Genomic DNA, 24,231 nt, shown 5'->3' on the forward strand with positions numbered 1-24,231 from the left:
TGCACAATGCTAGTGAGTGAAGTGACACTCCCAGACGCGTGATGCCGCGCGCCACAACGCGCGACCGCGATTCAGGAAATTTAACTTCTTCATACAATTTCGTCTTTTCTAACCCTCTACTTACTTAACAAGAACCTTAAAACTACTTGGCACTTATAATTCTCACTCAGATACTTAAATTTCGGGAACAGCCAATTTTTCATCTAATTCAGTACTATTCCTGGAGAATCGGGTTGGACTATACTGCCGAAACAATGGGTGCGCAAGATCCAAACGAAGCGAGCGCAACTTCAGAATCAGCCGGCGGCGATACACGAGAGCAGTTAGAAACACTTATCAAACGGGCTGCTGCGAAAGATGCCATGAAAGACTATAATGCAGCTGCTGAACTTTACTCCGAAGCTACGGAACTTCAAGCAAAATTGAACGGCGAACTATCACTTGATAATGCAGACTTGTTGTTCGCTTACGGAAAGGCTTTGTACAGTGTCGCCATAAGCAAAAGTGATGTCCTGGGGTCCAAAGTAGCAGGGAAGACACAAGCGTCATCTGCAGATGCTTCAGAACCGGCTCCGGTTTCTGAGAATCTGATCCAAAGTGCTGTTTCGTCCGGCATGGTTAAGAAAGAATCCAGAGTTGAAAAGCAACAGTCGGAGAATACCGAAAGCAAGCCATATTTTCAATTTACCGGTGACGAGAATTTCGATGATTCCGATTCAGAGGGGGAGGAGGACGAGAACAATGCCGAGGGTGAAGGCGACGAGGAGGATGACGACGACGACTTCGCGAACGCTTTTGAGGTTCTTGATTTGGCTCGAATCCTCTACCACAAGAAACTGGCCACGTTAGAAGACGGTGATGGGAAAGGAAAATCTACGGATTCGGTTGCCGGCCTCAAAGACATTAAAGAGCATTTGGCAGATACATACGACCTCCAGGCCGAAATCTCCCTGGAAGCTGAGAGATTCACGGATGCAGTAACAGATTTGAGAACCGCGCTTGAACTGAGACAATCGCTGTTTCCAATGGAAGATCCTTCCATTGCTGAATGTCACTATAAGCTTTCGCTTGCCCTGGAGTTCGGGGCCGTCAAGCATGAGGACGATGACTCCAACCGCCCGGCAACGGTAGACGAGGAAATGAGGAACGAGGCTGTTACTCAAATGGAGAAGGCCATTGAGAGCTGTCGGGTTAGAATGGCCCAGGAACAGAAGAAAATGGATGGCGATGGTTCTTTGGACGAGGACAAAAGAACAGCCATGAAAAGGAAAATAGCTAATGTAAAGGAAATTGTATCAGATATGGAACAAAGAGTGAGTCTTTACCCCTAACCTCTATCCTCTTATCTGTATGTCTTGCTCACCTATATCCCGTATTTATAGCTTGTTGATCTCCGGCGCCCGCCAGTTTCTGTTGAGCAAGGGACGCATGATGAAAGTGAAACTATGCTAAAAGGTATTTTGGGACAAATTATGGGCCAGTCTCCTAGTGAACAGCAGTCGCGGCTTGATGCTGTCACACAGAATGCGAATGATCTTTCAGCCTTCGTTAAACGGAAACCAGCTGCGAGCAAGACATCACAGCCACCGGCATCTGCTCCCAAACGTTCCGCACAACAAATGGAGGAAGGTGATTCTAAGAGAGCTCGAGTAGATGACAAGGATGAATAAACATGCATAATTCATCTTCAATCTTATTATACCCTTGCTAGCTAATCCAAGTCCTATCTTGAGAAATATCTATCCTATTAACAGGATACCTAACGTGGCGAAGTCGTGTAAAGGGGGCTGAAGTGGGGATGGGATGCTTGGAAGGTAGCGTTATTCCAAGTTGTTATATACAAATATTATCCATAGTCATAAAAGGTCGCAATAAGAGGAGTCATTAAGAGGGAGGATGACTCTCGAGAGTCGCCGAAGGAGGTCGATATTAAGGGGCGATAGCCGTCGTTTGTAAGGGTGATATTATAGTTTAGAGGGCAGTGAGCCCCAGAGCAGGGGCATTTCGGTCCAGCTTGCGGCTTCTGCGACGTATCGCTAGTCCGGGGCTCCAAATCCCGGCAAACAAGTCCTCGCATTCATCCTCATCCTGGCTATCAAACTCGACGCTATCCTGTGGCGGTTTGGGGCCTGTCTCCATGGAATCCGGTGAACCGGGACAAGCCGCCAAGTCAACATATGAGGCGGATTCCCAAGATGACGAGGTGATGATTCTCTTGGTCTCCAGAATAAACTTGCCGACCTTGTACCGTTGCGATTCTTCCTCTGCGGCGACATATTTCCAACCCAGTACCGCTCCACAAAAGGCACAGTTGATATCACTAACTTTATGCGCACCGGTAACCAACTGGCGCGACACGGGACTCTGGATTAATGTATTTGGAAGCGACTCTGTCGGAGAAGATGTTGCATTAACAGATACTGCCGTCGCTATGGGTTCTGCCGACACCAGATAAGCGCGACCATGGCGGCCTGTAAATCCTTTGCTGATAATCTGCGATGTCAAACAGAGGTCCGCCGAGCAATTCAAGCACCGAATGTAAGAGACATGGCCATGAAGGTATTTGTGGTCCGCTGTCTCGTCATTCGGGAGCCCAGATGCTATGCTGGGAGATGATGAGGTTGGACTCCCCGCTTTTCTCTTGTCGGCACGGAAGATAGAGGGCGGGAGAAGAAACTTGGGAAACATGACCGGTTTTGATTCACTGACTAGCTTGAACTTGATAATTTGACATTAAGTATATTAAGCAACAGGAGGATTGTGGTTTATTTTAGACACAGAATTAGTGAGGTAAAGTAGTAGGAATACATGGAGCATTGGTGGGGAGCAATTTGTTACCTATCCCATGACCTACCTACCTTCATTTAACTACCTAGTTATATATAGTGCAGGTTGACATAAACCCTCTCGATTTGTGACAAACAATCTCGGAGGCTCTTCAGCTACTTCTCCCCGATCGCGATAACAAGTAGTAAAGATCATTTCATTTTCTTCTTATTTTTCCTGGTCTTTTTTTTTGGGAGCTGATCATTCCACCATGATTGACGTCACCCGCGTGATACCGAAAGATCGCTCTTATTGGTTGGCAAGCATACCTTAGGCAGGTATTATTGGACTTTGCATGTGAGTGCCCAAGGTACCAAGCAATAACGAGTAGCCTAATATTTACACAGAATCATGAGCGGAAGATCAATTTCCCCCAATATTTTTGTTAATTATTCTTGGGCCTCGTTTTACAAGCTTATCCTGGAATATAGAGAATGGTAGAGCCAGGTTGGGATGCGAAAACACAAATTAAAGAGTGTTGAAAAGCAACCGAAAACGAAAGAAGTAGATCAGTAAGAGTCAGGCCTGCTGGTTTAAACTTCGGCGCTCAAAAAAAGCCATCTGGGACTAATAGAAGATTCAAGGGAACCTCTGGTATCCCAAGGTTGGAGGGTGGTCAGGCTAAAGCCACACCACCCAAAGTTTCTTATGGTTTCAATCTCAGCACCATCCTGAGAACGCGGCGCGCAGACAACTATCTGAGAACACTCAAACGCGGGCATGTCGGCAAGCTCAAATAGTGCAATTAATCTATAATATTGTGTAAGCTTAGTTTAAATATGGAGGTACAGGAAGGAGACACGAATGTAGAATTTACATACCCAGATTTTAAGCCATTTCCAAGGGCTGATTCTGTGAAGAACACGAATAGTGTTCGCTCACCGCTCGTATTGGTTATGAATCCCCGGTATATAGCATCCCCGGTATAATCCAGTACCTCAACCCATTGTTGGATCTGGTTCGGCGGAATTAGGGACGCACCTAACCCAAGTGACTCGTGTCTAGACGATCTCCTCTCACCTAGGAAAATCGCAGACAACTTGTCACAGAAGAGTCTCTCACACTCCCCCGGGATAGTATGCGTTGCCTCCCCCTTCTGGTCCAGTATGTTACATCCTGGAAGGCTGTTCCCCATGCCTAAAGCGATGGAGAGATCGAGGGGAGGACTTAAATGGGGCATTTTTGACCCTGAGGGGACCTCAGGGATACCACTGTACTCCTATTGATCGTAATAGCCACGTTAGTAATCAAACAACTGGATTATACGCCTGCGAAGGAATGGACTGGCTCCTTACCGGCCCCGCTAGTAGTGCAGTAATGAAAGCCATTGACAGCTGAAGTGAAGTTGTCAACACTGTAGCAGCTGGCAAGCACGGTGGTCTGAGGGTTTTTGTCCATAAATTGTTGTAAATTATTGGAGGTACTACTGTTATTATTCGAAAACCTAGCCATGGTCACTGACTGAAGAGGTACAGTACAGGTGTTAATGATGGTGAAATCGGAGGGGTTTGTAAGGGGAATTAAACAGAAAATCGGAAGATTTGATGGAACTGTAGAAAAGGTGAAGGAAGAGATACAGATTTATTGTTAAATTGATGGATTCTCTGGGTTCTTCCTGAATTCATAGGAGGGATGGATGTCAAAGTAGGGGTCGGTGTGGTGAGGAATTAGTCAAGACTCGTTTGCCAATCATCTGACCACGAAGTGTCGTGCCTCAGGCTCCAAAGAAATATTATTCCCTCAAATCCTTGAAACCTTGGCTATGGAGTACAATAATCAATCACTTTTCAGACAATACGAGAATATTTTTTGAAGTTTTAATTTTTATATATTTTTTTGGGGGGCTCTATTGGAAAGACTCTCACTTTCAACATAAAGTGAAGATGACCAAGCTATTTACATATGTAACTATAGAATACATCAATCATGTACACAAGAAAAGTATAGAAGTAATGTAAGAGAAAAGAAAGTCTCTCATCAACCGTTCAAAGAAGGCCTGAAGACCCCAGGGGATACCGGGGAAGTTTGGACAACGATGAAACAAGACCATACACTTAGAGCTCTCGATAATCACTTGGCCTTATCCTTCGATGTCTTGCTTGATGTCGTTGTGGGTTCACAGGCTGTCGAAAATATGGAGAGTCTTCTTCTCGAGCGTATGGCGAGCTGAACGTCGTCCGTTGCTGGTTCGAAAAATGACCGGGTCCCGCTCCTTGCGGAAATCTAGAGTTTGGTTGCATGTTCCCAGGCATTTGAGACATAGGAAACAAGTTCATCGACGGCTCCCCGGCGCCGGGAAACATACCAGGCGCATTGAAACCATTAGGAGCGACCCCATTAGCATGGCTATTATACATTCCATTTTGAAGCGCACTGAAATTCATGGCATTCATCGGATTCCAGGTAGGGTCCAAGTTCGGCGGAAAGCCGTTTCCAGAAGGTAATCCCATGGGGTTCATGAATCCCATACCATCACCAACAAAATTAGGATCAGGGAAGGGCATCCCCGGCATAGCTGGGGTCTGCATAAATCCCATGGCCCCAAAAGGCATTTGCTGAGCGAAAGGAAGTGGTTGAAATCCAGTCAATGAGTCCTTTGCTTGCGGCTGAGATGTGTCAGAGGCTACCTCATTACCATCTTCTGATTTCTGTTTTTTTGCCGAAGAGCCAGAATTTGGGTCTTCAGAAATTGCATGTGGGGGGGAGTCTTCTGCAGGTCGTTTCCGAGAGTTAGCTATAGCCGGCGACTCCTCTTTTCTTTCCATAGAATTCCTGTCAGGAACAGGAACTTTGTTATCAGGTTGGTCTTCTTGAGACGTTGAATGCTTCTCTTTCTCTTTCCTTGAATCCGCCTTTTCAGTTTCGTACGCTTTAATTTGAGCGACTGCTTCGTCATTGACAGTGAGATTATCAAGCAAAACACCTTCTGTTCCACAGCCAGGACATACAAAATCACTTTCAATCAATGCATTCGTAATACAGTCATTGCAATAGGTCTTCTGACAGCACGGTGTTTCGGTAGGTTCTAGAAACATCCGTTTGTCGATTGGGCATTCTAGGCCTCGAGCTTGGAGCTCCTTGCTTTGCTCCGCGGCGGCTGCTTCCGCGGCGGCGGCTGCGTTAGCTTTAACTTTCTCCTGATACAGTTCCCAGGCAGCATTGTCAGGTTTTGTGATGATAAAATCGCCATCGGCATTAACCATAACGCCTGTATTCCGCAAGTCCTCGGCAGAACCATCGAGCATGAGCGACTCTGGCTTTTCAACTTTCGTTTGCAAAGACCGAGGGATTCCAGTCGATCGTTTAACCCTATATTTTCCGTCGAACTTCGGATCGTTGTTTGTAGGGCAGGCCTGAATCCAGTGACCTAGGAGATGGTGAGTCAACTTCCCAAAATCGAACCTAAGCAAATGAAAATGCTTACCTTTTTCCCGACAACGATAGCAAAGATATCCCGGAGGAGGAGGATGGTCTGGAACATTGACTGGTTTGCCTCTACCACGACCAAATTGAACAGGAGTAGCACTATGAGAATCTGATTAGCACTGCAAAGCTTCTAAAGATTTGAGAACACTTACTTTGCCATTTCTTGCTGCTGTTCCCTCCACTGATTGGCCTGCAAATTAAAAAGGGCGTTGATTTTCTCCTCTTCTGTCTGGGCATTATTGAGTTCTAGCACACCGTTGCTGACTGGATGGCTAGAAGTCGCAGCCGCTCGATTCAATGCGGACGGATCATTACGGGGAGCGCTGCGCGCATTGACCGGCATTTTCCCTGACACATATCGAGCAGCACCGCCCTTTCCTGGCCGGGATGCTGGTAGTCTTCGGGCTATGACAGAGGTTGAGCGCGGTATGACACTAGTATCATCGTCATATTCTGGACCGACGCTTGTTAGTCTTCTATTTCGGAAGTGGAGATAAAGTGCAAACGTCGAGGACAGTACAAGGTAGAACAAATAGTATAGGGCGATCTTACCTTCCCCAGTGTCTTCGTTGTAGATAGACAGCTCAAAATCGGTCCCGTCGCCCAGTCTACTCTGATTGATAATTTCTCGCTTCAATTCAAAGACAGAAATACCGGTACCATCAAAAGTCACCCTTGAGGGCTCTTTTTGAGACTTGAACTTGAAGTGAACAGAGGATGACATTGTATTCAATTGAACGTTCAATGAATGCGTTTGCGATGTAATTAGATCAAGGTTTTTTTTTTCTTAAGGGGTACCACTTTCACAGATGAAAGATACAAATGAGAAGAGGTAAAACAAGCAGAAATAGCAAATCAAGAGCAAATAGGGTAGTAAAAAGGGTGTCAGATTAAGAATCAAGAAAAAAATGTCTTTCTTTAAACAACCTTGGAGGTCGAAGGGCTCAATTTATCGATGATATTGCCTGAACTTATGAATTCAAAGACTCTTCATGGATTTGAGTCGCAAGGTTTTAGATCGCTGCATACAAACAAGATAAAACCTGTTCGATACAAAAGCAGAGGAAGCTGCAGTTCTGTAGCAAAATAAGAGGGAGTTGTGAGAGCTTCAAGAGCGCTGCTAGTCCATCAAATTTGAATGAATGCTTCCCTACCCCCTCTAACCAGTACTTGTGACTTGACCCGATGAACAGCAGCTTGTATTTTCCCAGGCAAAGACGAAAATCACTGAAGAACGGGTTATAAGGACGCTCGACTGATATCTGAAGAAATAAGGAGGGGAGATGAGGGATCAAGTTAACTATGAGCCCAAAGGAAAATCTGGCCGATTAATAGCGAAAGGATGCCTGAATCAAGGGCAAGCGTGAAAATGGCTTGGGGGGATGGCAGAGCTACAAGAGGCACTCACAAGGATAATATCAATATCCTAGTTTTCCCTTTTCAAATGAAGAAGCTGCTGTGCTCTGTGCTCGAGATTTGATGAGTTTGACAATGCGATGATTCTGCAACCGGAGTTGGTGTTACGGAAGTTCCAATGCTCATGGTGGCAAACCTTCAATCACGTGCCTCTTTTCCCCCGGTTGAACCACTAGGCCCCTTTTGGAAGTCATGTATATTAGTCAGACAAGGCGGTGGAAGCAGGTAAGGATACGCTAACTATCTAAAAGAAATACATCCTTTTCTAACCTACCTAGGTAGTTAGTTAGAGGAAGAATAACCATTTCTATATACATATTCTATGCTCTAATTTTAGAACAGTCAGCCCAGCTAAAGTAACATTCTTTTCTTTCCTGAATATTACAAAATCCATTCTGCTCCTCTAGTTAAATATCAGGTTCAAATCTACGAACCAGGAAATCCCTACTATTGAGATAGTCCTTCACTTCACCAACAGTGTACTCTCCACGATGGAACTATGACTGTATTAATACAATAGATAAGAACGGGGGAAGGGGATAGTTACGTACCATGCCAGCACCTAGAGCTGCATCAGTAGTGGTCTTCTCAAAAACTTCTGCAAAATGCTGTGGTCTGCCAGCTCCGCTGGAGGCAATCACGGGTATCGTGACTGCAGCTTTGACGTGATTGATGAGTTCCAAATCAAACCCGCTATTGCTTCCATCTTTGTCAATACAATTCAGTAGAATCTCGCCAGCACCCATTGCCTCAACTGCTTTCGCTAGCTGGCAGACATCTATGTCTCGGGTCTCTCTGCCGCCCTTGACCGTGCACTGGTACCAGCAAAAGGTCTGTCCAGCAGCGTTCGGGTATTCCGTTTTGATTGTGCTGTGCTTTGTGTCCTCCGGGCTGTTCACGTATACGCGTTTGGGGTCGACGCTGACAACGACTGCTTGGTTCCCGTACGCCTTTGATATCGATTCGATAGCTGTTTTGCCAGACAAAACTCCACCAGCTGCATAAAACTCCTCGGCAGCAGTTACAGCATCCGAGCCAATGCTGACCTTATCTGCACCGGACTTGAAGTACATGGTTGCCACTTCTAGAGCCAAAATCTGAGTGCCATCCGTGTCCACGGTATCCCTGATCCCACCGCCGATAGTCAGAGGAACAAAGACAGTCTCTGATGTTCTTCTCAGAATCTCAAGCATAGGTAGGTCAGCCACTGGGCAGTTTCTGAACGAGGTAATGTTAAGGAATGTAACTTCATCGGCCCCTTGTTCATAATACTTCTTAGCCATATCAACAGGCTTTCCCAGATTTCTTACTTGCCCTCCAGCATCCGCATCGCTCTTTTCCCGGACATCGTATTGATCGCCTTTTGTGACCACGAGATCCCCGTCGTCGTTTGTGCGGACATCGAGACAAGCAATGATTCGACGAGTGAGCCCACTTTTCTCTGCCTGGTGGGCCGAGTCTTCTGTAGAAAGTGTCTGGAATCGATCACCATCCAAGAAAGCGCGAATTGTCCGGAGTCCAGCCTGACCACTTTTCTCGGGGTGGAATTGGGTTGCAAAAATATTTCCTCGCGCTATGGCACCAATGAACTCCTCCTCGCCGTACTTCGCTGTAGCAACATACCAACCGTCTTGTTCGAGAACGTTGGGTTCGTAAAGAGCGGCATAGGAATGAACATAGTAGTACTTGCTGCTGGGATTCAGTCCGTAAAAGCTCTGACCCCCGGATGAGTTGATGCGGGTGTTCATTGCGGAGTTCCAGCCAATATGAGGTACGCTTTTTGTTTCAGAGTTGAACTTCTGCATGCGCACTGGAATCACTCCCAGACCTGGAACATCGGGGTCCTCCTCTGAACCCTCGAAAAGAGCTTGTAAACCAACGCAAATACCCATAAATGGTTTCCCAGAAGCGATATGCTGTCTAATAGGCTCTAGATAGCCCCCGCTCGAAAGTTGTGAAAGGCAATGGCCGAAATGGCCGACTCCGGGTAGGATAAGTTTCTACCCCCTCAACGTCAGTTACATATGTCGAAAAAAAAAAGGAAATAAAAAATGTGGGTAGTAGGGAATGAAGTAGGAGTACGAACCTCGACATTCTTCAAATCTTCGGGAGATTTCACCCATTCGACTTCGTAGCCGACTTTGTTAATCGCATTCACCAGAGAACGGACATTTCCAGCAACGTAGTCGAGCAAATGGACGGTAGGCATGTTGACAGGTGCTCAATGCGCGGTGCACTGACACCTTCTGGAATATATACTCAATCGATTGAAGAAAATGAATCGGTTCTGTATCCAAATTTTTAGACAAGAGTGACTCAATTGGAATCCCAGAATAATCGTCTTCTCAATTGACCCCACCATCGCGGACTGATGAGCTGAGTCATTATCTAGTGGCACTTTTTTTTTCCCCGCGCCAATCAAGTGTTTAGCGGAACCCCAAGACCGGCCACATACGGACGGGATTGATGTTTTTTGAAGGAGAGTTATAGAGATACTACCTAGAGTAGTAGAGTACTATTGGGTATTTTGAAGCTGGGCCAAGGAGGGTGCCTAAATAGTAACTCATTAGAACTCATTGCTAATGCTATTCATCTTAAAGTTGATGTCTCTACTACATAAGCCATCAATTACACACTGAATCGCCAATACGTAGGCAGAGAGGGTCACGCTCAATCATATTCTATGTACTCATTTAAACGACTGCTGAATGCAATTAGGTTGAATTGGAAGGGTTATATTCATCGCCTATATTTTTTCTGACCCTTCAAGGTAAATGAGTCCATTTCTAGGCTACAAGAAGTTAGTTTCATAAAATTCCAAATTCATCCCGGGGAAGGGGGAGGGCCTCACCGGAGAAAACTGCCTGAGGCGTATTCCAGCTGCTTCCAAAATTGCAGCGCTCTTCCTGCTGTCAGTATGGACTCTGCTAAAGGTCAAACATAAGAGAGAGAGAGAGAGAGAGAAACGTACGTCATTGTCCATATTGTATCCCTGGGAGTAAACAACTTCGGATATCCCAACCTGCGCGATTTTGACAGTACACGTTAAGCAAGGACATCTTTTGAGGGAGGGAGTTAGCATATTTATCAGAGTCAACAAGAAATATATCTTACGTATTGCAATATATAATAGCACCTTCGCGTATCCGCTCTCTTCCAGCCTCCAGCAAGGCGTTCTCCTCAGCATGGAGGCAGAGACAGGTAGATAGCCCCACGCCTCCTCCTTCGCCGCGATTGCATCTAGGGCCTATTCAAGTGTAAGCCCGCATTCTCCTCATGTTTCTAGGGCTTCGTACATCCGCCTTCATTGCAGTTCTTGAGGTGTCGGGGAGTCCCATTGTACCCCGTGCTAATGACCCGGCGCTCTCTAACCAAAACACAGCCTACTCTTCTTTTCATGCAATTGCTTCGCTGCGCAGCGAGTGACGCTAGTTCCATAAAATATTGGTCCCAGTTTGGTCGTAGGCGTTGTTCGTCAGCCAAATTAAGCGCCTTGAGAGCCTCGTGCAGTTCATTCAGTGAGGAAGATGAATTGAATAGCCGAACTTGCGCGCGATCAGTTACAAAGGCACCGCCAGTATCCTTTTGATACAGGTGACGATCATTCCAAAGAACAAATTTCTCCAGAGGAGGGGGCTCAAGCTGTCTCTCTCGACACCTAGGGCTTTTATTAGCGGATATCTTTTAAACTCCGTGGGTTTATGATCAGGCGCGGCGCCAGCTAACCTTTCTGCAAATCGTTTCCATCGCAGGCTGACCGGAGCATCAATGTTCACAAGGAGGAAAAATGGGCGCTGTAGAAAGCGATCCAATGTGCTAATATCCCAGATGTCTGTAGTAACCCAGTTTTCCTGCCATCTTTTTGTTGCAAAGTCAAGAAGTGATTCAGCACTCTCAAAGACTAACCGTGAAGCTTGGTCAACTCCTTGCCCCGTGAATTCAGAGCCACACAGTCGAGCATCATCGCCCGAGTCATCGACATGGTGGTAAAGACGCCTTTCTTTTAATTCCAGGAGCTGGAAATTTTGATGCTGAATGAGGTATTTTGCCACGGCGTGTTTTCCGGCGCAGATACCTTGGCTCGCGCTGTCAGTTCTACGCCAACACGCAAGTTCCCATGGAATTTTGTTTTATCCACTGACCTCCACACAATCCAATAAGCATTGTTCCTGTTTATATAAATTGAACGGGAAGTATAGTTGTGAAGAGTTTATAGGAAGGTCCAATGTGAGGAGGGTTTTACGGGTGGAGATAAATCCTGGTTATGGCGGACTGAGGATAGTGAGTGGGTTACTAGTACTAGTAGCAGTTCCACCGAAATATTGCAGGCCGCCATGACCCAAGCAACCTGAAGAAGTATAAAAACCAGGGCAATAAGAAGCGTATTGGCTACCGCTAGTATAGGTTCTATTCAAGTTCCAGAAACCAGTAGTAATAAATGAGCAAAGATGCTCATCATTATGAATCAATTTATAGGGGCGTCAAGTGACGTAACAGACACGCTAGGCTCTTCTAGGTAGAAAGCTGGGAAAGCCCGCGTACAGGTCACAAGGCACTACGGGATAAGTAGTAACTATTCAGGTACCCCACCAAGATTATTATGTCTGTACTTCGTACCATTCTCAAATATCCTGTCAAAAAGCCTTCCTTTCATATCCCGTACACAGAAGACGCCTTAGCTAGCCGAGAAACTGTTTTACATCTTTACCTGCTTTCTCCAATCAGCTCACCCCATCTGAGGATGCAGAGCGCAACCCCGCTCTAGGTGCAAGAAGACTAGTAGTACTCCATCAAGACACCATGCAGTACGCTCCATTTGCTTCGGATATAGAACTTCCATTCTATACTGCTCTCACCTCGCTCAAGATCAATCATGACAAACTCGATGACTCCGCCCGCAAGATTTTGGGACTCTATGAGGTCCGCCCTACCGACCCTCCGAACACCTCTTGTCGAATGCAAATACACGGGAATGCTCTCACCAGTGATGAGTGAGTTCATCATATCCCACAGTCCACGCACTACTCCCACCTGTTACCCTCCTGAATTAGCCAAAATTCTTATTAGTTGTGAACTAGTGTCCCAGCCAACTATTATCGCGCGGAAGGGATCATAAGAAACGTCAACACAATCGAAGACTATGGAAATACCGACAAAGCCCACATGCTACAACAGTCTGGCAAAACAGTCAGTGCATCGGTAATTGCGGTTCTATGCAGCTGATAGTAACTATTTTGATCTAGATATGGGATGCTATCCACGATGGTTCCATCTATTCATGTCCTTCTCTACTATCATCCTTCATCGTCCTCTCATATGCAGACCTCAAGAGGTATAAGTTTCATTATTGGTTTGCATTCCCGGCACTCCATTCGGATCCTTCGTGGATACCACTGGATACGCAGCATGATACTGCGGGACCGGTTCCTACCGACACAAAACGTTTGCCAACTAGATACTTACCCAGTACTCAAAGTTCGGCTCTTGTTGAAGCGGTCGAAAACTGGAGCTGTACAGTAGATGCTCGCCAACAAGGGTTCTTCTTGGCTCGAAGGGTTGCAAATACTGACTCCGAACACCCTACCGTCAACAGGACAGGCTCTGAAGACGCCGTCCATCCACCGGAACCCAACAATGTCGTCTGGAAGATCGCACCTCTTTCAAGCTACGAAGACGGATTCTTCGAAGGAGCAAACTTTGAGGATTGTTTTACTTGTTTCATTGACCCATCAAATTATGATGATGCACCCGGCTGGATGCTCAGGAATCTCCTCGTCCTTGCGAAGCAGCGCTGGGGCCTCGCAAAAATCCAGGTCCTGCGATATCGCGACGGATCATCTCATCGTGGCCTCGGCCGAAGTGTGATACTAACTTTAGGAACCAAATCCCCACCACCTTCACAGTCGGGCAAGCTGCAGAACGAACCCAGTAAAATGCCCAAGGTGACCGGATGGGAGCGTAATCCAGCTGGTAAATTGGCAGGAAGATTCGTCAATCTGACTGATTATCTAGACCCTAAGAGGTACGGTAGCATGAAGACTAGCGAATATAGATGCTAACCACCGCGCCCTGCACGCGTTCTATAGGCTTGCCGACCAGTCAGTTGACCTCAACCTCAAACTTATGAAATGGCGAATTAGCCCAAATCTAGACCTTGAAAAAATCAAAAGCACCAAATGCCTCCTACTTGGAGCTGGTACTCTTGGAAGCTATGTTGCTCGAAATTTGATGGTAGGGATATTTAAAACCATTTCTACCCGTCTGAAATACTAATCTACTTAGGCCTGGGGGGTCAGAAAGATTACATTCGTGGATAACGGATCTGTGTCATTCTCCAACCCCGTGAGACAGCCGTTGTTTAATTTCGAAGACTGTTTAGAAGGTGGCGCGAAAAAAGCCTACCGGGCTGCCGAGGCTTTGTCCGAGATCTACCCAGGCGTTGAATCCATTGGCCACGTACTATCTGTGCCTATGGCTGGTCACCCAGTACTAGATACAGAAAAGACGAAAGCAGAATTTAAAGTTCTCAAGAAGCTGATAGATGACCATGACGTCATTTTCCTCCTCATGGACACAAGAGAGTCGCGATGGCTGCCAACGGTAATGGGAAAGGCGGCCAACAAAATCGTAATGAATGCTGCTCTAGGGTTTGATACATATGTGGTAATGCGTCATGGCGTTCTGAATGATAAAAAGCCGGAATCAGAGCTTGGATGCTACTTCTGCAATGATGTCGTGGCACCGATGAATGTGAGCGATGACCTGGAACCAAATGCTACTTTCGCTAAAATTTCTTGTAGTCCCAGAAAGACCAGACCCTTGATCAGCAGTGTACAGTCACGAGACCAGGCGTGGCCGCCATAGCCTCAGCTCTTCTTGTTGAGTTACTAGTCTCGATTCTCCAACATCCATTAGGGGCTTCTGCCCCGGCTCCATCAACCCGCGGCGAAGACCAAAACGGCCATCCCTTGGGTCTAGTTCCACATCAAATCAGGGGGTTTCTTTCAACCTTTGAAAACGTCTCTGTAATGGGCCAAAGTTACAAATGTTGTAGCGCATGCTCAAAGAACATTATTGATGAGTACAAGAAGGAGGGGTGGAACTTTGTGCAAAAGGCTTTGAATGAAGTTGGATATGTTGAGAAATTGAGCGGGCTCAAAGAGGTTTGCCAAACACTTCCTTTCGTGTGTAAGATGCTGATTTCCGAAGCTTCAAGAAGCTGCCGAAGCGACGCTTGCCGACATCGAGTGGGACGAGGATTCAGAACTAGAGGAAATAGAGGCAGTCGGGTGCTGAACGGGCTCTTCATGTACGGCGAGGTTCTTGTGTTGTTTTTAGGGGTTTAGGGGTATTATTCCCGTATGCCGGCCCGCTTATAGGCCTTCGAATACTTCGTGTTTTTCTACTTTTGCTTTGCGGCCGAGGCCAATAAAGTATGCCTCTTTGGATTCCTATTAGTTGTGTCAGTTGGGAAATGGTGTATTGGTATGCGAATTGGAGTGGTTCATACACTGCGTGACGATTCTGGTTTGAGTCTGTGCACTTTCTGGAAGAGCGCTTTCAGCTGCATCTCCAGGTCCTTGTCTTCTATTCCTTGGTAGAACTTGCAGACGAAATGGCCACCAGCTCTGAGGACTTCATAACCAAACTGCAAGGCAGCTCGGCAAAGGTCCTAGTGACGATTAGCTAAACAAACGGACTCGAGAATCCAGGAAACTCACCATGCTCCCAGCGTGGTCTTTAAAGCTTACTCCGCTGGTGTTCATCATCCTGTATGGATCACTTAGACTTCTCTTCCAAAATCCTGTTGTTTGATACCAGGGAGCTGACATATCACTGAGGACCACATCTACCGTTCTCAAAATATCTGACCCACCATGAGGGCCATTGTCAGAGGTTTCGCTGAGTCGATGATTGTTGGTGTCCACAACTGATTCGCCGGTCATGTGAGTATCGACATCCGACCCCTTCGAATAGGGCCGACCCCTCTGCGGATCGCGCACAAACTCTTGCACATAGGCTTGAATCTTAGGATCCAAGAAATTTCCTTGTATCGTGGACATTCCTTTTGGTGGTTGGCTTGGGATGATATCGACCCCCAGAACCCTGCCGTTCGGTTGGGTTCTCATCAGTGCGACCTTGGAAGAAGTCAGCTGGAGAAGAGCGTTTGGGGGACTTCCAGTTGACACACTTGAGACCATGATCCAGGAGCATATCCCTATAGCGTATAATGCCCTAGCGTTAATCAAAGATGAGTGTCTTCTGCTGGTTCTGGCGGATTTCATACGAGGTCAACAACAGTCTGCCCGCTTTCAAATATCCGGAACTTATCGTCGATCTGTGGCCAAATTATGGTTAGGTCAAATGACTACAAGGATAATAAATTTGATGGATGTACCTGTAGAAGCTTGAAGGCGGCCCGGCTTTTGAGTCCTTGCACTGCTGCTTCCCGCGTAAAGCGGTCTTTCGATTGGCGAGCTTGCCATCGCTTTGATGACGAAAATCTCTTCAATGTAAGCGATGGGAGTTGGCAAAGATATCGAGTGTGGTTTGGTTGTGCTACAAGTAGTAGTAAAGCCATGGTGTGGGATTATGATAATCGCAAAGATGATAATCGGAGAAGCGTGGAGCAGAGTCCATAGCTTGCTTGCGAGCTCTAGCTCCGAAGGATACATGATTCTCCAGAAAGCTTGGCATTTGTTCGATACCCAAGAACAGGTTTGATCTGCCTTTAGTATACAAATACTCAAGAACAACAACATCTCGAGTTATTGTCAACCTTATGGCATCATTAAAGATTTTCTAAAGTTCTTTTGGTTTTGCAAGATTTACCTCCTACACTCTCTGGGATCAGTTCGTTCAAAAACTACTTGGAAAACAGAAGAAGAAAAAAAACCCATGCTTGAGTGTGATGTGTGTTCACAAGGACCTATGGTCGTTTTTTGTCTCGCTTCAAAGGTGAAAATCCCCCAAGGCTTGTGAATACACGATTTCCAGATACGTTCGTTTGCCCCGTGCCGGCAAGCTTTCGTCCAGGCTTCTTAGTATCCTGTAAAGCAATCATGTCTTCTTCCTCTTCCTCCTCAAATAAGCTCCGATCACGTTGAAGACCTAATTTACGTTTCCTACTAGGGGCTGGTTTTTGACCGGCGAGACGAGATTGGAAAATGGCATGGCCATCAACATCGCCCGTTGGAGGGCTATCCAAGAGTCTCGGCTTTTTTCCGTTTCTTCCTTTCCCTTCTTGACCTGTCTTGCTGGCGCCTTGATTTCCTGTTTTATAGATCTGTCTCGCGACCGGCGATTTGAGCTGAAGAAATTGGGTGGTGGCCCTTTGTGACTGTTCATTGCCGCCAGGTAGATCGATCTGTTGAATGTTTTGACCGACTGTTTGGAGTTCGTCTAGTTCGTCGTCGGAACTCATGGTCGAGTCTTGAAGCCCGGTTGTGCGATTTAAAAATGGTGTGATTGAAAACGACGATATCGCACCAGGCAATGTAGTGTGTCGCTTCTGTTGTTCTTGGGCCTGGACAGCTCCAGGGGTTGCAATAGTTAACTCAGACTGTGGCCGGGTTGCAGGCTTTTGAAGCGGAACAACGCTGGTTTTCCCAGTGAAGCTTTTCTGTTTACCGATGCCCCAGGCCTCCTGTCGTCCCTGGTAATCTTGTGAAGCTTCCTCATGTCGACCTTCGAGGGGCACAGCCTTTTTCCTCACACCTTCAACTGTGTCATCAGTGGTCATCTGCTGAGCCACTATTTCACGATTATTTAGATGACCGGCACCCTTTTGCCGACGTGTTATTTCTAGCTCTCGCCGTATTTCCTCAAGCTTTGAACTTAGGCTCGAAATTTCTTCCATTTGTTGCGATCCTTTAGCCAACGTCCGTTCATGTGCACGCTTCTCATTCTCCAATTGTACTTCAAGTGTGTTGAGCTGTCGGGTCAGAGCTTGTTTCTCTCCGAGAAGGGTCTGGTAAGAGGTATTCTGAGAATTCAGTCTCTCAACTTCCAATTGTGCGTTCGATAGGTCTTTGGAAAGGCGAATATTTTCCACTTGGAGCGTCTTAGACTGAAGCGATGCACCATCGGATGATGCCAGTTCGCGCTATCATCACGCTTAGAGATAATGTTAATCAATCACTACGACTTGGGGGCACATACATGTAAATTGTCTATTTCACGGGACGATACTTGAATGACGCCTTGCAGTCGATCCAGCTCTTTGCTCGTATCAACAAGTTGGAGACGGGTATCGGATTCTGCCTTTATCACGCGAACCAACTCCTGGTTCTTTTGGTCCAAGCGTAAACGAAGACTTTCGTTTTCAATTTGGAGAAGCAGCTGTTCCATACATTGAATTCGGTTGTGCTCAGTGTCGAGAAGCTGTGCTGTGCGCGCAAGAACTCTGTCATATTCCGTTTCGTAGCGCGCTGTCGTCAAAGTCATTCGATACTGGAAACAAACCATGTAAGGCTACTGATGTGGTGTTTATGGATGAGATACCTAACGTACATCCTCCACCGTGAATTCTAGCTCCTCTGCTAAGAGCTCCATGTCGTTATTACTATATCGGGAGACAACAATTATAATGCTCCCCGGGGGAAGAGAGACAAGAAAAGGCGCGCCCAATAAACAAATAAGGATGGCGGAACTCCGCGCAGGTCGGAAGGAAAAACCATAGTGGGCCGGTCTTCCGTAGTGGACACCTAATCTAATGTCCATTAACTAGTTATCGAGTGAAACAGAGACGACGCATGGCCGACTTCATCTTGGGCCATTGATTTTATATCTATGTACCCCTCTTTTCGTTGACAATCCCGTCATATGATTCTCGTGTCAAAATGAAGCTTCTCACATTTATTCTCTCTCTGCTTTCCGTTATTTCCGTCGCCTTCACCGCGACTCCCAATGCCGACAAGTTTGAAAAGTATCAGTCACTTTCGCGCCTGGCACCCATCCAACTCGATGACTCTACTTACAACGAGATAACTTCAACCCCTCGCGATTATTATGCAGCGGTCATCTTGACAGCTACAGACGCCCGCTTTGGGTGCGGCCTTTGTCGTGAATTCCAACCAGACTTCGATCTTATTGCACGGAGCTGGAACAAGGGTTCGAAACCAGATGGACTCAAGCTGCTCTTTGGTGCTCTCGAGTTTGACAAGGGCAAGGGAACTTTCCAAAAGGCATGGGATTGACGGTTCTCTTGGCTTCTTCATCCGCTAATCCATAAGGCTAGTTGATGCTTCAAACGGCCCCCGTCCTCCTCGTTTTCCCTCCTACCATTGGACCCCATGCTCGAGTTGACGATAGCCCATCACGATTCGATTTTAGCGGGTAAGCTGAGCAACTCCCAAGGTCAATTGTATTCGAGAGAACCGTATTAATGGTCAAAATTAAACAGACCGGTATCTGCCGACCAAGTCTATGCCTGGATTAATCGCCAGCTACCTGACGGACCAAAACCGCCGCTTGTCCGCCCTATTAACTACATGAGGCTCGTTTCCGGGATCACAATTCTCATGGGCGCAGTAACCTTATTCACTGTGCTTTCTCCCTACATGCTTCCGATTGTCAGAAATCGAAATATTTGGGCTGCGTTCAGTCTGATTGCTATTCTTCTATTTACCAGCGGCCACATGTTCAATCATATTCGCAAAGTACCCTACGTTGCGGGTGACGGTAGAGGTGGCATCAGCTATTTTGCTGGTGGGTTTTCAAACCAGTTTGGAATGGAAACACAAATTATTGCTGCAATCTGTAAGTCCCTTGCTCTTGATATGTAGATCTACAAGGTTATGTGTTTCACGCTGGATTATAACTAATCTTTGCAGATGCCATCCTCTCGTTTTCCGCCATAGCTTTGGCTATGAAGGTTCCTCGAATTGCGGACAATAAGTCACAGCAGGTTGCTGCGGTCATTTGGGGGGCTGTCCTATTCGGCACGTACAGTTTCCTCCTTAACGTTTTCAAAGCTAAGAATGGCGGCTACCCTTTCTTTCTTCCTCCGTTCTAGGCCTCTGCCACCTCCCCCCCCCCCTTCAAATGGCTACTTGCTCGTATCTGGAATCGGAAAAAAGTGGGAATGAACCCCCCATCTCTATCTCTTATTCCATGCAATCTCCCAAATGTACACATATTCCCAACACTACTGGTCGACCAGATGTGAATATTATGAGGTTACACATCTGTTGCCGTGGCTCCTACAGTCTTGAAATGCACCCATTTGTCCTAAATGGCGTCCATTATGGAGTGGCATCATAGGTGCAATACCCACCTGTCTTTTTATTATTTAGGCCCTTTGGTGTTAGCAATTACAACAGAACTATATCTCAAACTCAAATTCCAAGTCAATGAGGGAATAAAAGGCTCCCAAGATCATTACCACCGTCGCACCATTGATACTTTCATTTCAACTTGACTAGTTTTTACTAGCGACGAAGCTGTTTAGTGATTTAGGATGCACTCTAACTGTATGTGACCAAGGAGGCGTTAGCCCAGACTTGAATCTATGACTGAAAATTAACTTGGATACCATTTAGCACTTTTGATGTCAGTAAACCAATCTAGAAATTTCACGTACAGTAGCAAAACAAATTTCAAATCACCGGTTAAGCGGAGTAGGTACTAATAGGAGGACCTCATAGAGCACTACATCCCGACGGGTATCCATGTCCGATGTGGAATACTGTGTCCTGAAATAGTTACAACGACCAATTTTTCTCATTTAGCCAACACCACCAAATTCACACTCGAATCTAAAAGGCAGGGATTTATTGGGAGGGTTGGAAGAAGGGCAAGAATAATAGAGAACCCCCCATGTCACCAACAAGTGAAAATGCTAGCAGAGTGCTGGCTTCGACCTTGTCGGGAACAACACTCCTGATTTTCGTGCAGCTAGCTTCTAGACTCTTTATTTTTCTTTCGAATCAGATGGTTCTGAGGAGTTTATCGCCATCCATCCTGGGGATTGCAGCTCAACTCGAATTGTTCTTGATCTCAATTCTATATTTCTCCAGAGAAAGCATACGAACGGCAATCCAGCGACAGCCTGCTCAATTTTTTTCCCCCAATTCAGGAGGGAGAGATGCAGATATTAATTCGGCCAATGGGGACCAGAAAAGCTCCCAGGCTCAGTCAAATGCATCTCAGTCAATTGTGAACATGTCGTACCTGAGTCCCGGCATCGGCATCCTATTAGCCACCACATTTGCTGCATGTTACATGCATTTTGCTCCCTATGAGGTTTCGGAGACACCATTTTACCAAATAAGCGTCATAGTCACGGCAATTGCCTCGCTTATTGAACTTAGCACCGAGCCCTTCTTTGCTGTAGTACAGAACTACATGCTATATAAAGAACGAGCGGCTGTTGAAATCAGCGCAGCATTTATGAAAAGTCTGGCTGTATGTGGTGTATCCGTATGGGCTGCCTGGCATAGTTACAGTCTTGGTGCTCTTCCCTTCGCACTTGGTTACCTATCCTATTCATTTACTCTCGTCTGCGGCTACAGCCTAGTTCTGATGCACATGCGTGGAGGCTGGGACTTTTCGTTCAGGCTCACTCGAATAAAATCAAGGTACGTCATCAAGATCAAGATTTCTATCGACCTTCCTCAGCGCTAAATATTTCCCAGCAATATATCAGAGTATTTTGCAGGCAGATTTCCATGGCCGCTAATCTCATTATCAAGCAATGTTTTCTTTCAATCGATCGTGAAACATTTGTTAACGCAAGGCGACTCTATGATCCTAGCGGCTTTGGCAAGTCTAGAGGATCAAGGCATATACTCCCTGGCTTCAAATTATGGTGGTTTATTGGCCCGTATTCTCTTCCAGCCAATAGAGGAGAGTAGCAGAGCGCTTTTTTCGTCACTTCTCAGTTCGAAAGTGTCCGAGAACCAAGGGGCGAATATCAAGGCCGCAAAATCGCATCTGGTTAACATCATGCAGGGCTATATGGTATTGTCAATCTTGATTTTCCCCCTAGGCCCGGCGTTAGTTCCTAGAATACTCCATATATTAGGTGGACAGAGGTGGACGGTTCCTGATGTCGATACCCTACTCGCTCTCTACTGCTATTATATACCATTTCTCGCGTTCAATGGCATCAGTGAGGCATTTGTTTCGTCGACAGCAAGCCCTGCAGAAGTTCGAAAGCAGGCTGGGTGGATGAGCTTGTTTTCTACTTGCTTTGCCCTCGCCGCCTACCTCTTCTTGCAAATCGGAGGCCTCGGTGCCCGAGGTTTAGTATATGCGAATATTGTCAATATGGCTGTTCGCATAATCTGGAGCTTTTCTTTCATTCGGCGGTACCTACGTCAGTATAAACAGGACTTAGCCTTGGCTGAGTTCAGTGTGCGGCCTCACACGTATGTCGCGGGGGCCGTAATTACTGCTGTACTTTATCAAGCAGAGTTCTGGCCCAAATTTAATGGAGCATTAACCCCATTCATCTTTGGAGCTATCTATATACTCTTGGTGTAAGTGAACCAACCATCTTTCGCTTAAGAACAGGCTCTGATCAATATTCCTTCTATAGATTCTATTTCGAAAGAGACTACATAATCCCCCACTACACTCGAGTGTATCAACTTTTAAGGACAAGAGTCAGGAGATCAAAATCAGATTGATGTCAATATCAATCATCAAAAGTGATTTTCGTGGCCGTCTTGCCGGAATCAACATCTTTGAAAAAAGCGCCGTAAGCGTCATGTTGCTTCTTTTTAACGGTAGACCCAAATTTCAATAGATCTTCTGGCACCTCTTGCTTCGCCGCTTTAAGGACGTTGATTAATCTTGTATTATCAGTCAGTAAGATTCGGAGGAAATGCCCTTCGTGCAAGTTGTTTAGACAAGACAGATAGGGAAAGGTCACTTACGCGCCAGATTGAGCTTTGTCGGCCTCTGTAAACAGAGTTATAGCATGACCCGTGGCTCCAGCACGACCGGTTCTGTTGGTGGGGGGAGACAAAAGGCATTAGCTTGAAAACTTCACAATTGACGGGCAGGACTTAGCTTACCGGCCAATTCTATGTACGTAGTCTTCAACCGTGAGAGGGAATGTAACATTGATGACCAACTTTACAGAAGGTATGTCGAGGCCACGAGCTGCCACATCAGTTGCAACAAGAACGGTAGCATTCCCTGTTTTGAAGGCGTCAAGGCTTTTAAACCGCTCTTGCTGGCTTAAATCACCATGAATACCAGCAACTTTGAACCCTTTAACCCGAAGAAGTCTCTCAATACGCATCGCTTCCTTTTTGTACAAACAAAACACGAGAACTTTGTCTGATGTTCCCCGTTGGTGTTTGTTGAGTAGCTGTACAAGTCTCTGCTCCTTTTCCATCTGCTGGACCACCTCAACGACTTGCTTGATCCTGGTATTCGCACGTGGGTCTGCGGAAGGGTCACCCCCAATGGTAACAGTCACTGGGGATTTCATGAAGGACGATGCAAGATCTCTGACAACAGGCGGCCAAGTTGCGGTAAACATCACAGTTTGACGTTTCGATACTGGCATAGCGCGGATAATGTCCTTTATATCCTGTTCAAATCCTTTATCCAGCATACGATCTGCTTCGTCCAAAACAAGATACTTGACTTTACCAAGATCCAGGGAGCCATCATTCTGGAGATCTTTCAGTCTCCCTGGTGTAGCCACGACTATAGCCGCCGACTTAAGAGCCTCACGCTGTTCATCTTTTCTAACTCCGCCAAATATACACGCCACCCGAATATCTACCTGTTCCGCAAACTTCAGGATCTGGTCATGAATTTGCATCGCAAGCTCCCTTGTGGGTGAGATTATCACTGCATTTGGCCGGAAAGGTTTCTGTTTACTCTTGCTCGAGTCGAGTATCTTTTTCAGGCATGGTAGGCCAAACGCAAGAGTTTTCCCACTTCCAGTTTCCGCAATTCCAATCACATCGCGGCCAGAGAATAAGAGCGGCCATGTTGCGGATTGAATAGCAGTAGGGGATGTGAAGGAACTCAAAGGATCATACAACCCGTCATTGCAATGAGGCAGGTGAGCGAACGAAATTATCGGACGAAGAGGGAGTGTATCGGGTAAAGATTCCGTTGTTTTGATGGAGTTCTTAGAGAGGAACTGGTCGATGTCGGCTTGAGGAATATCGTCGAGTGCAGGAGATTGCACGTATGGTGGAGCCTTGCCCTCGTCGTCTTTTGAGGGCTTCGTTTTTTTAGATTTTTTACTCGGCCTGGAGTCCCCTCCCGAGTGATTTTGATGCTCACGTTTCGTCATGTCGAGGCAGCTTCTTACCCTACTAATTCTCAATCAGTAGTTGAGATGAGGCAGGCTGTATGGAGGAGGTATGGAGTATGTTACTAAAAGTTTCTTGTTCCCTTTTTTTTTTTTTTTTCGGAAGCGCAAAGGGGAAAAAAATTCTTCTTTGCCAGCCAATCAAGCTCTGCACTATCTTCCCGAGCGGCTGACCTAACCTTGAGCGCCCTAGCGTGGAGTTTGGAGGAACAGACTTCAGACCGAGAAGTACCTCCAGTTACGGAGTACAGGTATCAATGATAACACTTGGTCTAGAC

At 46.3% G+C, this 24,231-nt stretch overlaps 12 protein-coding genes across 12 annotated transcripts; 4 read left to right on the forward strand and 8 right to left on the reverse strand.

Annotated features, from left to right (window-relative positions):
- Positions 1 to 103: 103 nt before the first annotated feature.
- P175DRAFT_0460647 (SHNi-TPR domain-containing protein) lies at positions 104 to 1,811 on the forward strand. Its single transcript, XM_040894735.1, has 2 exons — positions 104 to 1,313; positions 1,383 to 1,811. Exons 1-2 carry the CDS (start codon positions 255 to 257, stop codon positions 1,668 to 1,670), a joined length of 1,347 nt encoding a protein of 448 aa, XP_040751559.1. The 5' UTR covers positions 104 to 254; the 3' UTR covers positions 1,671 to 1,811.
- On the reverse strand, positions 1,673 to 3,112 carry P175DRAFT_0502323 (yippee/mis18 family protein). The gene has a single exon (XM_040897352.1). The coding sequence runs from the start codon at positions 2,686 to 2,688 to the stop codon at positions 1,972 to 1,974; it is 717 nt and encodes a 238-aa protein (XP_040751560.1). The 5' UTR covers positions 2,689 to 3,112; the 3' UTR covers positions 1,673 to 1,971.
- On the reverse strand, positions 2,929 to 4,448 carry P175DRAFT_0272686 (ornithine decarboxylase antizyme). The gene is made up of 5 exons (XM_040892748.1): positions 4,404 to 4,448; positions 4,122 to 4,252; positions 3,648 to 4,045; positions 3,210 to 3,576; positions 2,929 to 3,018 (listed from the first exon to the last, which is right to left on the reverse strand). Exons 2-4 carry the CDS (start codon positions 4,152 to 4,154, stop codon positions 3,360 to 3,362), a joined length of 648 nt encoding a protein of 215 aa, XP_040751561.1. The 5' UTR covers positions 4,155 to 4,252; positions 4,404 to 4,448; the 3' UTR covers positions 2,929 to 3,018; positions 3,210 to 3,359.
- Positions 4,449 to 4,880: 432 nt separating this feature from the next.
- Positions 4,881 to 6,976, reverse strand: P175DRAFT_0438636 (cleavage polyadenylation factor subunit MPE1; the record flags this gene model as incomplete). Its single annotated transcript, XM_040893921.1, has 4 exons — positions 4,881 to 6,193; positions 6,251 to 6,351; positions 6,405 to 6,705; positions 6,805 to 6,976. The coding sequence occupies 4 exons, from the start codon at positions 6,974 to 6,976 to the stop codon at positions 4,881 to 4,883; spliced, it is 1,887 nt and encodes a 628-aa protein (XP_040751562.1).
- An 894-nt stretch (positions 6,977 to 7,870) lies between these two features.
- On the reverse strand, positions 7,871 to 10,027 carry P175DRAFT_0502324 (imidazoleglycerol-phosphate synthase). Its single transcript, XM_040897353.1, has 3 exons — positions 9,755 to 10,027; positions 8,220 to 9,668; positions 7,871 to 8,165 (listed from the first exon to the last, which is right to left on the reverse strand). The coding sequence occupies exons 1-3, from the start codon at positions 9,875 to 9,877 to the stop codon at positions 8,076 to 8,078; spliced, it is 1,662 nt and encodes a 553-aa protein (XP_040751563.1). The 5' UTR covers positions 9,878 to 10,027; the 3' UTR covers positions 7,871 to 8,075.
- Positions 10,028 to 10,249: 222 nt separating this feature from the next.
- Positions 10,250 to 11,832, reverse strand: P175DRAFT_0481195 (deoxycytidine monophosphate deaminase; the record flags this gene model as incomplete). Its single annotated transcript, XM_040895446.1, has 7 exons — positions 10,250 to 10,459; positions 10,520 to 10,570; positions 10,640 to 10,727; positions 10,783 to 10,915; positions 10,965 to 11,326; positions 11,395 to 11,743; positions 11,811 to 11,832. The coding sequence occupies 7 exons, from the start codon at positions 11,830 to 11,832 to the stop codon at positions 10,415 to 10,417; spliced, it is 1,050 nt and encodes a 349-aa protein (XP_040751564.1). The 3' UTR covers positions 10,250 to 10,414.
- Positions 11,833 to 12,285: 453 nt separating this feature from the next.
- Positions 12,286 to 14,964, forward strand: P175DRAFT_0524433 (putative autophagy ubiquitin-activating enzyme ApgG; the record flags this gene model as incomplete). Its single annotated transcript, XM_040899364.1, has 7 exons — positions 12,286 to 12,659; positions 12,747 to 12,855; positions 12,912 to 13,690; positions 13,755 to 13,899; positions 13,951 to 14,418; positions 14,469 to 14,852; positions 14,878 to 14,964. Exons 1-7 carry the CDS (start codon positions 12,469 to 12,471, stop codon positions 14,962 to 14,964), a joined length of 2,163 nt encoding a protein of 720 aa, XP_040751565.1. The 5' UTR covers positions 12,286 to 12,468.
- A 208-nt stretch (positions 14,965 to 15,172) lies between these two features.
- P175DRAFT_0510108 (uncharacterized protein) lies at positions 15,173 to 16,249 on the reverse strand (the record flags this gene model as incomplete). Its single annotated transcript, XM_040898487.1, has 5 exons — positions 15,173 to 15,340; positions 15,390 to 15,806; positions 15,860 to 15,886; positions 15,956 to 16,006; positions 16,067 to 16,249. The coding sequence occupies 5 exons, from the start codon at positions 16,247 to 16,249 to the stop codon at positions 15,173 to 15,175; spliced, it is 846 nt and encodes a 281-aa protein (XP_040751566.1).
- Positions 16,250 to 16,366: 117 nt separating this feature from the next.
- P175DRAFT_0460674 (uncharacterized protein) lies at positions 16,367 to 18,263 on the reverse strand. Its single transcript, XM_040894736.1, has 2 exons — positions 17,830 to 18,263; positions 16,367 to 17,773 (listed from the first exon to the last, which is right to left on the reverse strand). Exons 1-2 carry the CDS (start codon positions 18,133 to 18,135, stop codon positions 16,598 to 16,600), a joined length of 1,482 nt encoding a protein of 493 aa, XP_040751567.1. The 5' UTR covers positions 18,136 to 18,263; the 3' UTR covers positions 16,367 to 16,597.
- Positions 18,264 to 18,509: 246 nt separating this feature from the next.
- P175DRAFT_0510110 (OST3/OST6 family protein) lies at positions 18,510 to 19,684 on the forward strand (the record flags this gene model as incomplete). Its single annotated transcript, XM_040898488.1, has 4 exons — positions 18,510 to 18,854; positions 18,908 to 19,005; positions 19,073 to 19,428; positions 19,503 to 19,684. 4 exons carry the CDS (start codon positions 18,510 to 18,512, stop codon positions 19,682 to 19,684), a joined length of 981 nt encoding a protein of 326 aa, XP_040751568.1.
- An 803-nt stretch (positions 19,685 to 20,487) lies between these two features.
- P175DRAFT_0439402 (putative nuclear division Rft1 protein) lies at positions 20,488 to 22,155 on the forward strand (the record flags this gene model as incomplete). The annotated part of the gene is made up of 2 exons (XM_040893960.1): positions 20,488 to 21,248; positions 21,306 to 22,155. The coding sequence occupies 2 exons, from the start codon at positions 20,488 to 20,490 to the stop codon at positions 22,153 to 22,155; spliced, it is 1,611 nt and encodes a 536-aa protein (XP_040751569.1).
- Positions 22,156 to 22,157: 2 nt separating this feature from the next.
- On the reverse strand, positions 22,158 to 24,010 carry dbp3 (RNA-dependent ATPase DBP3). Its single transcript, XM_040900837.1, has 3 exons — positions 22,692 to 24,010; positions 22,551 to 22,622; positions 22,158 to 22,466 (listed from the first exon to the last, which is right to left on the reverse strand). Exons 1-3 carry the CDS (start codon positions 23,933 to 23,935, stop codon positions 22,310 to 22,312), a joined length of 1,473 nt encoding a protein of 490 aa, XP_040751570.1. The 5' UTR covers positions 23,936 to 24,010; the 3' UTR covers positions 22,158 to 22,309.
- Positions 24,011 to 24,231: the final 221 nt, after the last annotated feature.

This window comes from Aspergillus ochraceoroseus (genome assembly GCF_002846915.1).
Source record: "Aspergillus ochraceoroseus IBT 24754 chromosome Unknown P175scaffold_5, whole genome shotgun sequence".
NCBI classification, from domain to species: domain Eukaryota; kingdom Fungi; phylum Ascomycota; class Eurotiomycetes; order Eurotiales; family Aspergillaceae; genus Aspergillus; species Aspergillus ochraceoroseus.

Coding starts and splice junctions, on each gene's coding strand:
- P175DRAFT_0460647 (XM_040894735.1), top strand. CDS start 255: ATGGGTGCGCAAGATCCAAACGAAGCGAGCGCAACTTCAGAATCAGCC. Junction 1,314..1,382: donor TATCAGATATGGAACAAAGA/GTGAGTCTTTAC, acceptor CCGTATTTATAG/CTTGTTGATCTCCGGCGCCC.
- P175DRAFT_0502323 (XM_040897352.1), bottom strand. CDS start 2,688: ATGTTTCCCAAGTTTCTTCTCCCGCCCTCTATCTTCCGTGCCGACAAG.
- P175DRAFT_0272686 (XM_040892748.1), bottom strand. CDS start 4,154: ATGGCTTTCATTACTGCACTACTAGCGGGGCCG. Junction 4,046..4,121: donor CTGCACTACTAGCGGGGCCG/GTAAGGAGCCAG, acceptor TACGATCAATAG/GAGTACAGTGGTATCCCTGA. Junction 3,577..3,647: donor GGAAATGGCTTAAAATCTGG/GTATGTAAATTC, acceptor ACAATATTATAG/ATTAATTGCACTATTTGAGC.
- P175DRAFT_0502324 (XM_040897353.1), bottom strand. CDS start 9,877: ATGCCTACCGTCCATTTGCTCGACTACGTTGCTGGAAATGTCCGTTCT. Junction 9,669..9,754: donor AAGATTTGAAGAATGTCGAG/GTTCGTACTCCT, acceptor TTGAGGGGGTAG/AAACTTATCCTACCCGGAGT. Junction 8,166..8,219: donor CAGCTCTAGGTGCTGGCATG/GTACGTAACTAT, acceptor ATACAGTCATAG/TTCCATCGTGGAGAGTACAC.
- P175DRAFT_0460674 (XM_040894736.1), bottom strand. CDS start 18,135: ATGGTTTGTTTCCAGTATCGAATGACTTTGACGACAGCGCGCTACGAA. Junction 17,774..17,829: donor GTGAAATAGACAATTTACAT/GTATGTGCCCCC, acceptor GCGTGATGATAG/CGCGAACTGGCATCATCCGA.
- dbp3 (XM_040900837.1), bottom strand. CDS start 23,935: ATGACGAAACGTGAGCATCAAAATCACTCGGGAGGGGACTCCAGGCCG. Junction 22,623..22,691: donor TACGTACATAGAATTGGCCG/GTAAGCTAAGTC, acceptor CCCCACCAACAG/AACCGGTCGTGCTGGAGCCA. Junction 22,467..22,550: donor GACAAAGCTCAATCTGGCGC/GTAAGTGACCTT, acceptor TGATAATACAAG/ATTAATCAACGTCCTTAAAG.